The sequence below is a fragment of the Marmota flaviventris genome, chromosome 10 (assembly GCF_047511675.1).
Source record: "Marmota flaviventris isolate mMarFla1 chromosome 10, mMarFla1.hap1, whole genome shotgun sequence".
Taxonomy (NCBI): Eukaryota; Metazoa; Chordata; class Mammalia; order Rodentia; family Sciuridae; genus Marmota; species Marmota flaviventris.
In genome coordinates, this window is record NC_092507.1 from 54,628,108 (window position 1) to 54,644,440 (window position 16,333).

At 38.9% G+C, this 16,333-nt stretch overlaps 1 protein-coding gene across 15 annotated transcripts in view; it reads left to right on the forward strand.

Annotated features, from left to right (window-relative positions):
- Sgip1 (SH3GL interacting endocytic adaptor 1) overlaps positions 1–16,333 on the forward strand; it is a 201,273-nt gene that overhangs the window by 84,372 nt on the left and 100,568 nt on the right. For 8 of the 15 annotated variants that reach the window (XM_071617925.1, XM_071617928.1, XM_071617930.1 and 5 more), the window contains exons 3-5: positions 5,374–5,437; positions 11,426–11,450; positions 14,351–14,422. In XM_071617925.1, coding sequence (XP_071474026.1) covers positions 5,374–5,437; positions 11,426–11,450; positions 14,351–14,422 — 161 coding nt within the window. The remainder of the gene's footprint in view (positions 1–5,373; positions 5,438–11,425; positions 11,451–14,350; positions 14,423–16,333) is intronic. The other 7 variants (XM_071617936.1, XM_071617929.1, XM_071617933.1 and 4 more) reach the window with 2 other exon arrangements.

The window sequence follows — 16,333 nt, forward strand, 5'->3', positions numbered from 1 at the left end:
GGATTTCCTTTGAGTCACCTAAACATCAAGGTAAAGCATTCAAACCAAAGAGCACATAGCACCAACTTTGAACAATTTGTTTTGGTTAAAATTATAAATATGTAGCATAGACAATAAACATTGAGTGACTCTCATGACCTGGTTACTGAGAGACACTAAGCATATTTCCTAGCACTTGCTTTTATTAAGCATCCCATGTCTTCAGCAGTAGAAGAGGCACTTGAAGTTATAAGTATCATAAAATGTCATGGAAGGGTCTGGCCTCCATCTAACTGGCCTTAGGTCTTTCTATAAGAACGTCTTATGAATTGGATTACAGTAACTATATTTAAAACTTAGAGGAAACACTGATATGTGAAGAACCTTAATCCTTCCTGACAGAAATACAGTGACTATCATAATGAATAGACCTTGCCAGTCTGGAGTTGCTGTCAATATGCGGCATTATGCCCAGGGCAATTAAATTTGCCTGTTTTTCATTACTAAGACTAAATGTTTGGCCTGAATTTATGCAGAAAATAAGTAATTCCATTACATGTGATTCACCTTTAAGTAACCCTCTAAGTGGATGAAGACTCAAGTTGAAAACTTACATTTATTATATAAATAATCTATTTAGCAAACATTTATTAGTTTACCTTATGTTCACCAGGAAGCATACAGAGGTTTGAACATGGAAAGTACAGTTCTTGTGTTTAATAAATGTGCAACCTAATTTGACACACACACACACACAAAAAAAAAACACTTTTCATTAAAAAAAAAATCACATGGGAAGGGGTTGTTTTTAATAAGAAGGCAAAATGAATTGTGATAATAAGATACTCTAAAGGCATGAGGAATCTGGACTCCGGAGTCAGACGGGGTTTTGGAATGTTGTCTGCCAGTTACTGCCTGTGTGACCTGGCGCCAGCTATTTCTCATGCCCCATGCTATACAATCTATATGATAATAGCTCCCACCTTATAGCATTGTGTTAGGCCAAGATAAGGAAGTTTCTGGCAAATTTCCTGAAATATAAATACTCAATAAATTGTCCCTATTCATTTTTATGATGTGTTTTGGGCTGAACTCAGTTTTTCAATGTACCATTGTGCACATTCTCCACCTAAAAATGTAATGAGGTCACAGTATTCCCTTTACCCTGAGCCTCTGCTTGCAGGCCTAATGCCCATGCATTCAGACAGGTCCATCTTGTGCAGTTGGAGGCTCCTTCTCCTTCCCTCATACTTCCAAAATACAAAAGTGGATGCCAAAAAAAACTGAATCTCAATGGAATGCAGATTGCAAAAATCAGGACAACTCATTTTTTCTTTTAACAATTATACAAATACTCACTGACTTTTTAAAATAAAATAGTTAAACAAGCAAGAATTGGGTGATGTGCCTGTTGAACTGGGCACAGCTCTGGGTGCTGCAATAGTCATCAGGATCACTCTGTGAGAAGTTGGTTGACTTGTGAAGCAGACTTTGTCTCAAAATCTTGGTCTCTTATGTTTCTTTAATGATTTCAGAAGAAGAGCATACTCACTTTGAGTCTGTTTCATAATCCCTAAATAGGGAGTCAGTTACCTTCTGGGGTTGTTGAAAGAATTAGCCTATCTATGCCCAGTGCTTGGCACAGTGGCTGACACAGAGTACTCCATAAACAGGAGCTGTCTTCCCCTCACTCCTAGTAATTACAGAGACAAACTGACACTGCCTCTCCAAATCTCATGTCCAGCAAGGAGATGGACTGTGTTTGTAAAGTAGCACAGTACTTAGATTCTCTATGTTGCTGCAAATGAGAGTCTTCACGTAGTCAAATTAGGATTTGAACCCAGATCTTTGAATGCCAAAGACAGCCATACATTTTTCATCCTTCTCTGCTGTCTTCCTACTTCTGTTTTGGGGGAGTATTATGTGGGAAGACATGCATGAGATGCATTAGATTCCTTATTAACTGTGTCTCTGTATTGACCCTAAACCCCAACCTTACCGCCTCTTCCCAAAGCTGCTCCTCTTCCTCCAGAGCTCTAGGTCACTGAGGAGCTGGCTTTGTTCCTAGTCCTTGCCTTGTCTAGCTCGGCTCAGAAGCACAGTGTGGGGAGGAGAAGTGATCCAGAAATGTGATTCCCCCAAAGTGGCGCTTTCTTAAGGATCTTAAAGGTAGTTTACATGGGTGTTTAACATCAGCAATTAGACAAAGCAATGTGTAAGCCAGGCTGTGAAATGAGTAAGCAGAACAGGCAGAAACAGCATCTTCAAAAGTCTGCCCCCCAACAATCAAAGACACAGCCAGCACCAGTCACCACCTACCTCCACCCACCTCCAGTGTTAGAACCAGGCTTTCTCCTTAACTCTTCCTTTCACCTCTTCCTAGCCTAGTCTGTTTAAAATGGCTCTGTGATAAACTAATTGCTGCCAAGATGTTAGGGAGATAACCATTCCACATGTGACCTCTCCTCCATGTCATCTTACCAGCTAACAATGGAAAGGAAGGAGTCGAGGACACAGAGAGGAAGAGGGGCTTCTTGGTGGGATCCTCCACCTACACTTCTAGGCATCTTCTATGTGGATGGTCCTCACCTTATGCTTACAGGATGCCACCCCCTCAGTTATCTCCTGTTTAGGACTCAGCCAGAACCATGCTAGCCCTTCATTATCAGTGTAACAGAATTCTCTCCCTTTGGATCTTTGTTTTGATATTGGCAGGGAAAAGTCCTTTCATTTTTCAAAAACACTTAATTTTTACCCTCCCATTCTCAGTAAAGAATAGGTGACCAAAATCTATGCTAGAAACAATTCAACTGCAGAAATTAATATTACAGTCTTCATGTAGTTATGGAATCAAAAGTGGGAATCACTGGATAAAGTGTTTTTTAAGCTTATCAGATTATCAGACGAGTGTCTGAAACTTGTTATTTTTAGAGTATCCTTAAATATCATTTCTCCTTTTTGAAAAGTTTCTTTAAATATTTTTTCTTATAAACTCTCAAAAGACATAGTCATCCTTCTCCATTCACTTTTAACAGAAAGTGTGATTGCTTCTTCTAAAATTTTCTGAAAAAAAAAAAAAACGGTTATAATAAGAACAACGTATACTTTATAACTTCATTTGCTGTAATCTTTTGGTTTTCTTCATACTTTTCCATACTTCAGACTTCTCAAATCTTTCCACTTTTCCTGGGGGATAATTTGATCAATGCTTTTTCTTATTAAACAATTTGATTTGCATTTTTTCTGGAATTTCACATATATGATATATTTCTACTTATATTCCATGTATAAGTGTATTCTGTGTATTAGAAACATGACTTTCAGTGAAACTATACTTACAAATTGACATAGCATTTTATGAAAGTAAGCAAATTCTTTTATCTCATTACTGGCTGATTTGGTATATATAGGCCAAGAGGTTGAAACACAAACAGAATGTAATTTGTATTAAGCTGTGTGATTAGAAATGATGTTGGGAATGGTTTTTACGTCTCCTAACTTCGGATACAATGTACTTTTTACTGGAAAATGGATAACTCGTTATGTTTTTTAATTCCTGTTGTTTGTTATCCAGATATGGTGGTCAAAAGCAGGATAGGATCTCTGGAAAACTACTATAGCCTATTCTGTTGCTAATTTAATACAATAATTACTGAAATTTGTGTGTATTTTTTAATCTATTTGGTAGGGTATGCTATCTCTTAAAGACTGGGCTCCCAGAAATCAAGAACTTGAAAGCAAAAGATAAAAACAAGATTAGTTTTGTGGTCTTAAAATCACCAGTAATGATTTGTGAATACAGCATTTATTGTGAAACAAAGCTAAACTGGAAGCATAGAGAAATCATTTAGGAGAGTAGAAATCCAAGGAAAATTGTAGGAAGAAAACAATGTGACTATGATATTTTTTTTCCCTATAAGAAAATACAACCATTGGAGGTGAGAGAGAAGTAAAAGGTTTAAACAATAAAACTTTAAATGAAAGGGGGAGAGACTGTATCCCTAAATATTATGGGTAGATAGTTTTAAATGTCAATAAGTTTTCCTATAAACTCATCATTTGAAGAATAATAGAAAATAGTTCCATATGGGAGGAGATTTTTTTTAAAAAATAAATAAATACTGACATTTTAAAGACCTAAGTGTCTTAAATGGTATGTTTATTACAATGCAAAATTAGACTGCACAGAGACATTTTGGAGATCATATTTGAGCAGTATCCTAAGAGGCAGATAATAAATGACTCAGATAATCTGAGCGATTTGGGCTGACTCACATGTTTTGGAAGAAGGTGTCATCAAATCCCTGATTCTGTCAGTGTTTTTCCCTTTGTTCCACCTGGTAGTGCCAAACAAATCCCAAAGCGTGAGTTTTCTACCTCCAACTTTTCAAATCAACATTGGCATTTAGTATATTTGAAAAATATTCCCTAACATAAGTAACACAGGCCACATGATTGCTGGCAACGTGCAGGAGATGGGAAGCTCAGACAGAGCCTTGACTAAATAAGAGCAGAGACCCAAGACTGGGTTTGGTTTGTCAGGATAGAAGAAAGGGGAATTTTTACCCTACTGCTGCCTGAATGGTGCTTCTTGGAACACTTATAATCAATAAATATTATCTGGTACCAGTATGAGATGTAAGAGAAATAAGGAGGCATTGGCCTCTATCCTAGAAAGGCTTGGTCTATCACAGAAACTGAGGTAGTAACTAATGAGTGGTGACATTTGATATAACGTATATTAACAACATTCTGGTTGAAGAGCCCAGAATAGTCACTGTCTTCCACCACTAGGGTTGAGAGGCCCTCACAGACGATGTAGCATGTGGCTTGGGCCTTAAAGAATTAAAATCTCAACCAGAGGTAAGGATCTTGTACACAAGGAAGAGACACTGGTACTAATGTTGAGGTATGTTCAGAGAATGGTTAATAATCCAATCTAGCCTTGAAAAAAAATGGAAGACCTAGGAAAGAATGAGATAGAAATATAGAGTTGTGTCAGGTCAATATAGTTCTCTTGGTAGAGTTCACATGAGCCATTTCTTAGTATGATCTCAGTCTCAAGAATATGTCCAACCTGGAAATGGCTATTCTAAATCTGTGATTCAGTTTTTTGACAGAGCCTCAATCTAGGTGATGAATAACAGTAGTCTAAGAAAAGCTTGCAATTCTCTCCATACCCATACGTCCTTATGTTGCTTGTAGTGCTACGAATTTACAGTGCCAAGTTCTGATAAACATCTATGGAAAATGTAATAATGAGTCATGTATATATGCACAAACACATACATAAACTTGCTTTTGAACATGCAAGTTTAACAGCTGATGCAACTTCCAAACTAAGTTTACTTGTGCTGCAATAGAACTCTTTGACCCTTTCCTGTTTCCCCACAGGATTGAAAAAACGTACAAGGAAGGCCTTTGGAATACGGAAGAAAGAAAAGGACACTGATTCTACGTATGTACTCTAAGAGCGTCATGCCTCTGCAAGCGAGCTGTCAGGGTGCTGCTGTCACTCAAAGATTGCCGCAGAGTTTCCTTGAATATCCTGTAGTTTTCTTTGTTCTCCCCATTTATGGGAAACTGTAGTTTCTCAGCATAATTAGTTAGTTATTAGATTTGTGCTAAAAAAGGTGAAAAATTGTCATCATATGTTCAGTTTTTCATCTCTCTCTCTCTCTCTTTTTTTTTTAAACCACCTGGTAGCCTTGCTTGCCAGCAGTCCTGGGAAGCACAAAGTATGACTGATGGTTTTGTGGGGACCTAGAAGCACTCATTTCTACTTCTAGGGTTGCTCCTAATATCTGAATGGAAGAAACAACAAAGCACCTGTTTAGCTAGATTAGTCCTAGCCAAAGACAGAAATGTGTACTACATGCCATCCTAAAGCTCTTACTTGAGATGCCAAGATTTTGTACAAGCAGAATCATAAATCAGCCAACAGAATTCACAGGAGTGATAGGATATTTGCCTGTGAATAAGCAACTAATGCCAGAAACAATGACAGGGATGCTTTTATGTGTTTAAACGGTCTTATTCAAGAGAATTGATTGCCCATGGACACTGATGGGCCCTTGAAAACATCAATAAATAGCAGTTTCATTCTATGTTTAGTTATTTGACCATCTGGAATTCTTTTTCAAAAATATTTGACTCTGATACAAAAATCTCAGATGTCCTTCTGAGCCAGGCAGATAACTCCATACATGAGGTTAGCTGGCCAGAACTCAGCATTCCAGTGAAATATCCCATAAGGAGAGAATCGTGACTCAGCTGTGGCTGGCTGTGACCAGGTGGAAGAGATCTGGGGTGGTCTGCTGAGTAGCAGAATGGAGCTCTTAAACCCCTCATTTGGCTATATTCCCTGAGAGAACGTTAGAAAATGGAAAAATCAAGGTGGTACAGGTAGAGGTGAAAATGAAGGCGGCCACGTTGATTTTCTGGGCATTTTGTGTGTGTGCATAAATTTTCTCACAAGGTGCTCAGTATTTCCCTGTGCCCTTGTCCTCCACAAACTTGTAATTCACGGATAAAATACTGACTATATGAATTAAATCATCTTTCCTACAACTAAATGAGATAATATTTGAAATGCCTACTAGTACTTAGTATTTTACAAATGCTCCGTAAATGACGGCTGCTACTAGTCTTATCACTACTGATATAAATCAATAGTAATAAGTTCCTTGTGAGCAATTGAAATGGAATTTCATGGGAATTTGAAGGTGAGAAAGTTTACATTTGGACTGAGGATCAAGGCAGGAGGAGTCCTCAGTTTGGCCTTCAGGAGGAGGACATGCATTTCAGGCAAAGGGAGCCACAAAAGCAAAGGTAGACAGGTGGGAAAGTCCGGTAGGCATCCAGGACCAGGTAAGTGGGGCAAGGTGTCTCCCTAGGCTATAGGTAAAGGTGATAATGGGAGGCAACGCTGGGAAGGAGATGAGTTCCAGATAGGAAGGGCCTCAAGTGCCAGGCTGAGGTATCTGGACTTCCATTCTTCCCTAGTAGGTAAGAAGACCTGAACATTTTTAAGGCGAACAATGTGAAGGATTGGGAGGAGAAATGTTGTTGTTGTTGTTTTATTGTTTTGTGTTTTGCCCAGATGCCAAATGTCAACTCTCTTTTTTTATATTTTCTCTTTGGGTAAATATTTCCTGAAAATTACATTTACAGAATTTTTTTTCTAAATTATTGAGTTATAATATTTTTTCAGGATCATATTTGCATTGTTTCTGAATACATTTGTCATTTTCCTAAAGATTAACCTTGCAGAATAAGTGCTGGTCCCTTTGCTAGGGTTGGAACCTCTGGGCTCTTACACCAGTTCTGCCCATAATTCAACAGCCTTCGAAATTACATTTTCCCTCTCAGGGCCTAGTTTCCTCACATGTTTAAAAAAAAAAAAAAAAGAAAGAAAAAAGTGTACACTAGATGAAATCAGGTTTCCCTAAAGGCCAGATACCCCACCAGCATATCAGCAATCTGTTGACACCTACAGTGTGCCACCTGTTGTGTGGGACACTGCTGCATGCATCTCAGGAGGACATTATAGCAGAAGCAAACTAATTTTCTATGAAAATAGTGTCGATAACTGCACCAGAGATTTCTGGTGTGTGAAGAAAGCTAAAAAGCTTTCCTGAAAGGAAAAGAAGAGGTTAAGTAACCTCCCTGGGGTCAGCTGAGCTAATTTACAGGTGGCCAAAGCACTGTTCTTCCATCTCCAATACCAAAGCTACGAAGATGAGTAAGTTATTCCCCATGGCTTTGGGTGGACGCCCAATATGTCTCTGTGGTACTTTAATGAAACATTTGTTTAGAGAATCCCAAGCATCTCTTCTTAACTTCTTATCATTTGAGTGCCCAAATTACTTACGGGATAGCAAATTAGTTGTAAATTGGTTCCCCCATTGGTGATTGGTCCAAGGACAAGCTGTTTGGTTTTGTTGTTGTTTTTTTCCATGAATTACCCTCCCCCATTCTCTAATTGGATCTCATATCATTTTTGGAAAATGAATCATAATTGCAAAGGGGTTGGTGAAATGCTCTGGCAATTTGCTGTCCCTTCAGCTTTGGTTAATGCTTATGTTAGACTGCACTCATTGAGACCTTGTGGATGCAAACTGTTTTCAGGGCTGTTGCAATTCACTGGCGTTGCTAAGCAACCTGCTAGGGTAGCTGCCAGCTCCAACTACAGCTGATTGAACCTCTGTAGATAAAGAGTGGGGTAAGGACCAGAGCTTCCTGATTTGATCATCGTTACGGTGACTGGTAGAGGAAGAGAGAGAGCCTGTGCTAAGTGGAAGGCCCTGTGCAGGATATTTTGTTGCACTGATATCCTTTTTAATCCTCGCAGTAATTCAATAGGATTAATAGTAATATCTCAGTTCTAGGGATGAGAAATCAATTCCAAAAAGGGTTAAGTAACCTGCTAAAGGTTAGGCAGAAAATAAGGCTTGGAACTAGTATCCTAGTCCAGTAACCAGTGCCTGTGCACTGGTCATCCAGAAGAAGAGGTGTGGGTGGGCGAGGTTGTAACCCAGTGTTTTAATCAGCTTTTTCGCTGCTATGACTAAAGGACCCAACCAGAACAATTGTAGGGGAGGAAAGGTTTATTTAGGGACTCACAGTTTCCGAGGTCTCAACCCATAGACGACAGGCTCCATTCCTCAGGATTCGAGGTAAGGCAGGACATCATGGTGTGGAAGAGGGAGGCAGCTCACATATTGACCAGAAAGCAGAGCGAAAGAGAGACTCCACTTGCCAGATATTTTGTATACCCCAAAGACACCCGCAATGTCCACCTCCATTTCAGTTACCTCTCAGTTAATCCCTATCAAGGGATTAATTCACTGATGGATTAAGACTCTCACAACCCAATCTTCTCTGAACCTTCTTATATTGTCTCGCATGTGATCTTGGGGGATATCTCACTTCCAAACCCTAACACCCAGACAGGAGGGTGAAAGACAAATGGTAGAGTTTCAAGAAGTCACCAAAACTTCTAAAACAAGAGGCCAACGGTCCACAGTGGATGACTAGTTTGAAAATAGATACCCGTAAATATAATGGGTCTGTCATTAAAAAGAAAAATACTATGTTAAAATAAAATTAAAGACTTCAAAAAATGAAGGAAATGAATTTACAACATACACCAAGTATCTGAGGCAGTTAAAATCTTTCCCCATCCTGGGGAAATAAACTTTAATGAATATTCACTGTGATCTAGGCACTGTTTCAGACTTTTCACTTTTATTAACCTATTGGCTCCTCCTGTAGTCCTGTGGGCACATGCCATTTCTAGATAGGGAAATCAAGACACAAAGGGGTGAAGTAACTTGCCTGAGTTTCTATAGCTGGGAAATCTACTTTGGTTGTACCCAAGTAGTCCAGCCCTAGAGCTGGTCCTCTTAGTCACTATATTTACTCTTCCATGAGAGAAAACACCCGCCCATGTGCATCGACTGATGAAACAATGCATTAAAATCAGACTCCAATGTTGTTATGTACAATACAGTCTTTCTGGTTAAAAATTTGAAATACCATTCCAATAACTACCGTAGGCACAGATCAGGTGGCTTCCCACTTAATATCCCCTAGTGATGTGATAATGGGCACCACCACAGCCAAGCCAATCTCCAAAGGCTTCTCTTCTCTACATCTATTGCTGACTGTCCCCAAAGGCACTTCTATAGAATCAGTACCTCTGAATATGTCCTAAAGTCATTGATGCAACCACCTCTTTCCCAGCTCACTTGGCAGGGGATGAAATCCTAACAGGAAATGCCCATTTTTGCACAGATAGATATACGAAGGAAACTAATCTTTGATTAGTATAGGTTGGCCTCTGTCTTCTTGCTTTTGTCCTATTCTGGGCTTATTATGGCCACCGTAACTCACTGGATAGACTTGCCTGCCTTGTTCTTTCTTTGTTGAGCATGTCTTTTCATTATTTTTATCCCATTGTCCTAGCCACTTGCCTGTATATTTTAAGTACCCAATATTTGTTCAATGAATTATAACTTTTGCCAGATGAGATTTTTTTTCTGCCTTTCTATTTTAGATGAAATTTCTTTGAACCATTTAATTCCCATGCCCAGGAAATGTCCAAATACTCCAAGATCTCTATCAACTCCCATTGTCTTTCAACATCTGAGTCCTCTTTGCTTTTGGCCCCAGTATCACTGAATTAACCACTGCATCTGTTTGGACAGAGAACTAATTATCAAAAATGATGCTACCAAATGTTTTGTAATCCAGTTGGACTATTCCACTCATTTGGAAGTGGTGTTGATGGGGAAGGGAATCATCTGAGCCCAAATGTCTAATTGTCTTCTCTCTCCTAATAGCTCTCCCTCTCTATTTTCCACTGCTCCCCGCCCCCACCATCATGGGTCCCACCCTATGAAGCAATAAAGAATTTCCTTAGCTGGTTCCACCTTCTCAAGAACAATTCCAACCCCACCAAATTCCTAGAGATGTCACAGTTCTCTCCAAGTACTTATTAAGATTTTCTTCCCCAAAATACAGGTTCCTTTCCAAACACAAATCTGGTAAGCTCCTTACACAAGGAATTAATATCAGAAGTTACCAAGTGACAGTGGAGACCCTCTCTGCTTCTCCCTACTTCTGCTCATCCAGCCCAGTTTCCAGTGTGCCTGCAAGTGAGCAGTTTTGTGTTCCTGGTGAAGAGACATCATAAAATAGAAAAGAAATTATTATAATCTACTAACACCTTTGAGGACTTAGAATGTGTCAAGAACTATTATAAGTTTATTTTATACATACATTTATAGAGACCCACACACAAACTTAATATAGCTTAAAGAGGTTAAGTAACATGTCCAAGGTCATAGAACTATGAAATGGTGAAATCCAAACCTACAGATTCATCTTACACTAAAGCACTGAGCACCTCAGCAGAGTGTCCCCCAAAACAGCTTCCCTGGATTTTAGTTATCAGAAAGAGCCATTTGGTAAAATATGCTCTTCCTTCCTGTTCTCCTATAATCAAAAGATATGTAAATACAGAAATGAGGAGAAGATACAGATTTTCAAAATAAGCTCGAAAATACCTCAGAAGTTTCACCTAGCAAGAGACAGTTCAGGATCACTTGCAGTGGGTGGAAAGAGAACATAGGTTTACATGTGACACTTTTAAAGTAAGACTGGGCAGACACTAATGAAATCTCCTCTCAAAACTCGGCCAAGGCACTGCACCACCAACTTGTGCCTTTGGGCTTCGGTTTTCGATGACCATCTTTCTCTCACACCTCACTCTCAAATATCACTCCCCCAATTTGTTTTGATTTAGTTTTCCTTATACAGGTTTACTGGGGTGGACACAGGGGAGCAGGAAGGTGTTGGTTCATGATTCTTACTCTTGATACTTTAGTCTGTGAAGTCAGAAAGATTCACAGTCCTAACTATCAACTTCTTTTTGTTACAGAGGTTCACCAGATCGAGATGGAATTGTAAGTATTTAAATGACTATTTTTAATGGTTTGCACTTCAATATATACTATATTTAAATTTCCTGCAGCTCCATTTATTTTTCTTTTCTCTCCTCCACCCCCGCCCCAGGGAAAAAAAAAATAGCTTGGCAGACTTTTCTGACCTCTCACTGTTATAATTTTCTCTAGTAATTGCATGAGACATACAGGTAGTCTTGGTCAAGTTACATTTATTTGGTGTATTCACCTAAAACCCTGCCGAGGAGCAGGCAAGCAAACTTAGTCATGGAAATGATGGCTCCAAAGCCAGACAGTTCATGCAGGGACTGCTACTGTCAACTGTTATTTCATTTCCAATTTAATGATGTAAAAGCTCATTATGTGAGAATGTTTTTCTCCAACAGAGGCCACAGAGTCATAAAGGAGCTGGGATCCAATAAAACTGAATGAAGCTTTTCCCCTGGCGTAGCTGGGCTGCAGATATATTTTCTATGTTAAATTCAAAATTAGGAAATGGTCTTAAAACCACTTAGGCCTGAATTTACAGCCTGAAAGAGGAAAGTGTGTCCACTGGGTTTAGATTTAATAGTAACTCTGGCTCCTTGCTAGCCGCCAAGATTTCTTGCTTTTTTAAAGAAGTCTGTGGTGCACGGGCTTGGGTTTATCAGAGTTGCTTGTATGAGATTCTGCCCCAGCTTCTAAAATGACTTCCTTCAAATCTAAATCAGATGCCTATTCAGAAGGTTCAAAAGAACAGCTGTTACTGAAAAAAAAAAAAAAATGGACTCACATTAGGCTCACTGGGCAGAAGTGGGCTAAAATAAACCTGGTGGTTAAAAACTTATTTTTCTTTGAAATCACCCTTTATGATATTATACCTAAATTGGGGTGCTAATTGCAGCTATAGAAGGAGTTTTTCGCCCGCACTTGACTTGAGGTTCTTAGCTTTGGGGTGACTTTTGTGTTCATGTGGTTCTCACTATGAAATGTTAAGAAAAATAGAGAGAAATTGATCAGACATTGGGTAACACTATAATCAAGGCTCTATTCAGCAGGGGAAAAAAAAGACCCAGAAGACTCAGCTTCTCCTCACCTCTTGCTTCTGGCTCAGAGCCCTCTCGTTAACTCTGTCTCAGGTACTCTTTGCTTCTGTTTCTTCTCTTTGCTTCTGGCTGGTTCTCCTCCCTGGGTCCTCTTGTCTACGCCTCTCCCACCTCTGCAAGGCTCTATTAGCTACTCTGCTTTCTATCCTGGCTGCTCCAGGACTGGACTGCTTATTTCTTGCTTTTCTCACTCTGTCACTCTCAGTCTTGTCCTTTGTCTTTCTTTCTCCGAAAGCCCTGCTCATTGTCACTGAGGCCCTATTGCTACCTCACTATTCTCTGCTCTTCAGGGAACCACCCGTTTAAATCTCTAGTAAAACACACACCATGGTACCTGGTGCAGCAGCTGGCACAGAGCAGGTAGCTGAACATGTGCTGTGTTAATGAAGCCAGTGTTCATTCTGGGGGACCCATCTCCCCAATCCAGGGCTTCATGCCCAGGTCCCCAAGCCCTCCTTCCCTACACCATTCCAGATTTTATAAAGTTATCTAGTAGAAATTTTGTCCTCTTTATTGCTTAATTAGAAATGCCACAAATATCATTGGTCATAGGTCACTGGTCAGTCTTACTTGGAAAGAAAGGAATTATTTAATTTCTCAGGTTATAACACAGACCTGTTCTGAACAAGACTACATTCAAAAGTTCATTTTCTCAGAACCAAGGTGTACAGCTTCATAGATAACTGGAAGTTATTAGCCCATTGCAACTTTTACCATTTGAAAATGTTAAGTTTCCTTCCAAAATTTGGCCACCGAATTTTGAAAACCAGTGCTGTCTGACTGGGTTCAGATTCTGTTTGTATTAAGTGCTCAAACATCTCCACCTGATTTTCTTTCAAACTCAAACCAATTCCTTATCTGCTGACTCAGTCCACTTTTGTATGGCTAAGACAGCTTCCAAATGATTGTCTTTTGAATGTCTGAAATTGAAGTTTATAGTTTCACTAACATGTTCCAATAAACTACAGGTGCTGGTATGCCCACCTAGTGTTTATAAACTACTCAGCAAACACAGGGCCTGCACAAAAGCTCTAATTAGTAGTGCCCACTTAATTTCAATGTCTCCAATTTCACTGAAGCCCATCACTGATTGCAATGCTTTTAATCACTTCTTGAAGGGGTTGTGTATATGAAGGTGGGCTTGCCTTGCTGCCCACTGGCTGAGGGTCCCCATCGCTGGCAGAGTTGTCTGTCATGGTGGTGAGACTTCAGACAGAAGTGTACAACAAGACCTTTGCACAGGATTCACTAACTTTTTCCCAAGCAGTCTCCATTTCTCTTCACAAATAAACTAGTGTTCCAGGGTCACAACCCTTGCTGTGAGATCTTCTCTGCTCATCTCTATCAGGCGTGCAGGAAAGGCACAGATTTGGAACTGTCAACTGTGTGTGCTGTTTGTATTGGTGACCCCCAAGAATATTTTGACCAGGGGAAAACATGGCGGAGCGAAACTCTTCATACGTAGATATACAACAGTTTTATTCCGTCTTTTCTTGTATGTCTTGGTGTCTGTTCTCTACTTGTAAACTAAGTCTAAATGAGGAATAGATTCACATGGTCCCTAGTACCTGGGACACATCTTCCTCCTTCCCCCTTCCCTGACCTAGCCAAGCCGGCCTGCTGAATAGAGCCTCATTATGGGCCCCAAAGTCCACTCTTTGAGAAAGGAACCCTGCCAAGATTGGTAGGCCGTACAATTTGGCCTAGAAATGGTTTCTCCTCTGGTATGTTTGCTGACGCCATGTGATTCTTTATGTGTCTTGAAGAACAAACAGATCCTTTAACAACTTTTTTCTACATGAAAACAATCAATTCCAGCAGCCCAGCCCACATGAACCACCCTACAATAACAAAGCAGAGTGTGCGCGTGAAGGAGGAAAAAAAGTTTCGGTAAGGAAACAGATTTTAGTTTAAAATTTCCAAGGGGTTGTAGAAACAGTGAGTAAAATCCCACTTTGAATTGTGGAAAATACAATAGTTTTTATTTATTCCACTTAAGAGGACTCTTTCTTAGGTATTTCCAAATGACTTCTTGAATACCTGGGTTCAATTTTTAAATCAACCTTATTGACTTTATGTATTGACATCCGAATATTCGTTTAAAGAATGATCAGGTATAAAATATTTGTATTTCCTTTGTCATAGACAAAGGACAGGGATTCAAATTTTAAAATTCAAATTTTGAAAGAATATTCTATCTATAAAGAAGGCTTTTGCTGTAATAAAACATCACCATGCAAATTGAGTAGCACCATTTATTAGAATAAGCACTATCTCAACAATATAAGTTATATGGCAGGACCTTGCCCTGTGGGAACCAGTATTCTTGACTAAAGGATGTAGGGTCAGAGATGCTGATTCTAGGCCAGGCTATGCAATAACTATAGCTATGTTGTCAAATGTGGTAACCACATGTGGCTAGTTGGCTAGAATTCAGCCCCTAGCCACACTTACACATTTTAAATACTTCACAGCCTCTCATGTCTAGTAACTACCATATTTGACAGCACACAAATAGAACATTTCCAAGTTCACAGAGAGTTCTACTGGTCAGTGCTGTCCTAAAGGATCATTTACAAACCTACCTTGATAGGGAAAGGATAATATTTAAGTAGTACATCATATATTTTCAACACTTCCCACCCCAAAATCACTACATAGCTATGAGCTGACCTCAGATAAGAGGGGCACTCACAATGGAACTTTGATGAATATAATTGAACATAACTTTTATTATATTCATTGATTTAGCCCATCATATTACTGAGAATAGATAATAAGCTTCATCAAAGTAAAATGCCTATTAAAACAACTTTATCATACTTGTGAACATCAATTATCTTGAAATAGCAGTCATACGTTTGAGTTATAAAAGTTACTAATGTCAGGTGTAGAATTATAGAAAATACAGAAGAGGAAGAAGTAAAAGAACATATTAGTCCAACTCCAAGAGAGAAAAAAAAAAAATACTGTTTGTCAGTGAATAACTGATATTGCTTTGAAAATTAGGCCTAATTGTCAGAGGATGTTTTCCCACCTAAAATATTCTTCCCTGTTTATTCAATGTTTTCCATTTGAAATCAATAGATTTCATCTTTACCATTATCATTACTATGAGCTGTACCTTGCTTAGTATTTGAAAAGAAGGATCCCCCCACCCCTTGGAGTCTAACCAAAAGAATTCGGGAAGGTTCTGGCCTAGCTTTAACATAGTAATTTTCACTTGTAAAACCACAGATATTTGTGAGAGTAAACTGGCATGAATGAGACCAAATTACCAGTTCTTCTAATAAAGACAAGTGTATGAGTGTGTGTGTGTGTGTGTGTGCCCCAAAAGAAATGTATTGTTATGATTTGTAGTTTGTGTTTAGTATTTGTTATTAAAATGGGTCTGTTTTAAAAGAAAAAAAAAATGTATAGGTTCTGCTTTTCCTTTAGCTCAATCTTCCATTGATTTCCAAGAAAACTGGGAATTCTCCACTCAGACCAAATGTAGAAATTCATGAAATTCTTTATACATAGTGTTAGATGTGTTATCAAGAAGAAACACACACACATAAACACACACAAACAACAGATATGAAATTTGTTGCACTGAACATATAGACTGTCTTGGATTTGAAAGGCTTTAATTATAGAGATGATATTCTAATGGAAAGGAATTGCACAACTGAAGATTTTGAAGTCAATAATTTACCCAATCTCTTTGGTATTGAGATAGAAATCCTTTGTACTAAGGAAAGGTTTAAAATCTAAAAGGTATATTGATATCAGTATCATGCTGATCACAAAATTCATGAG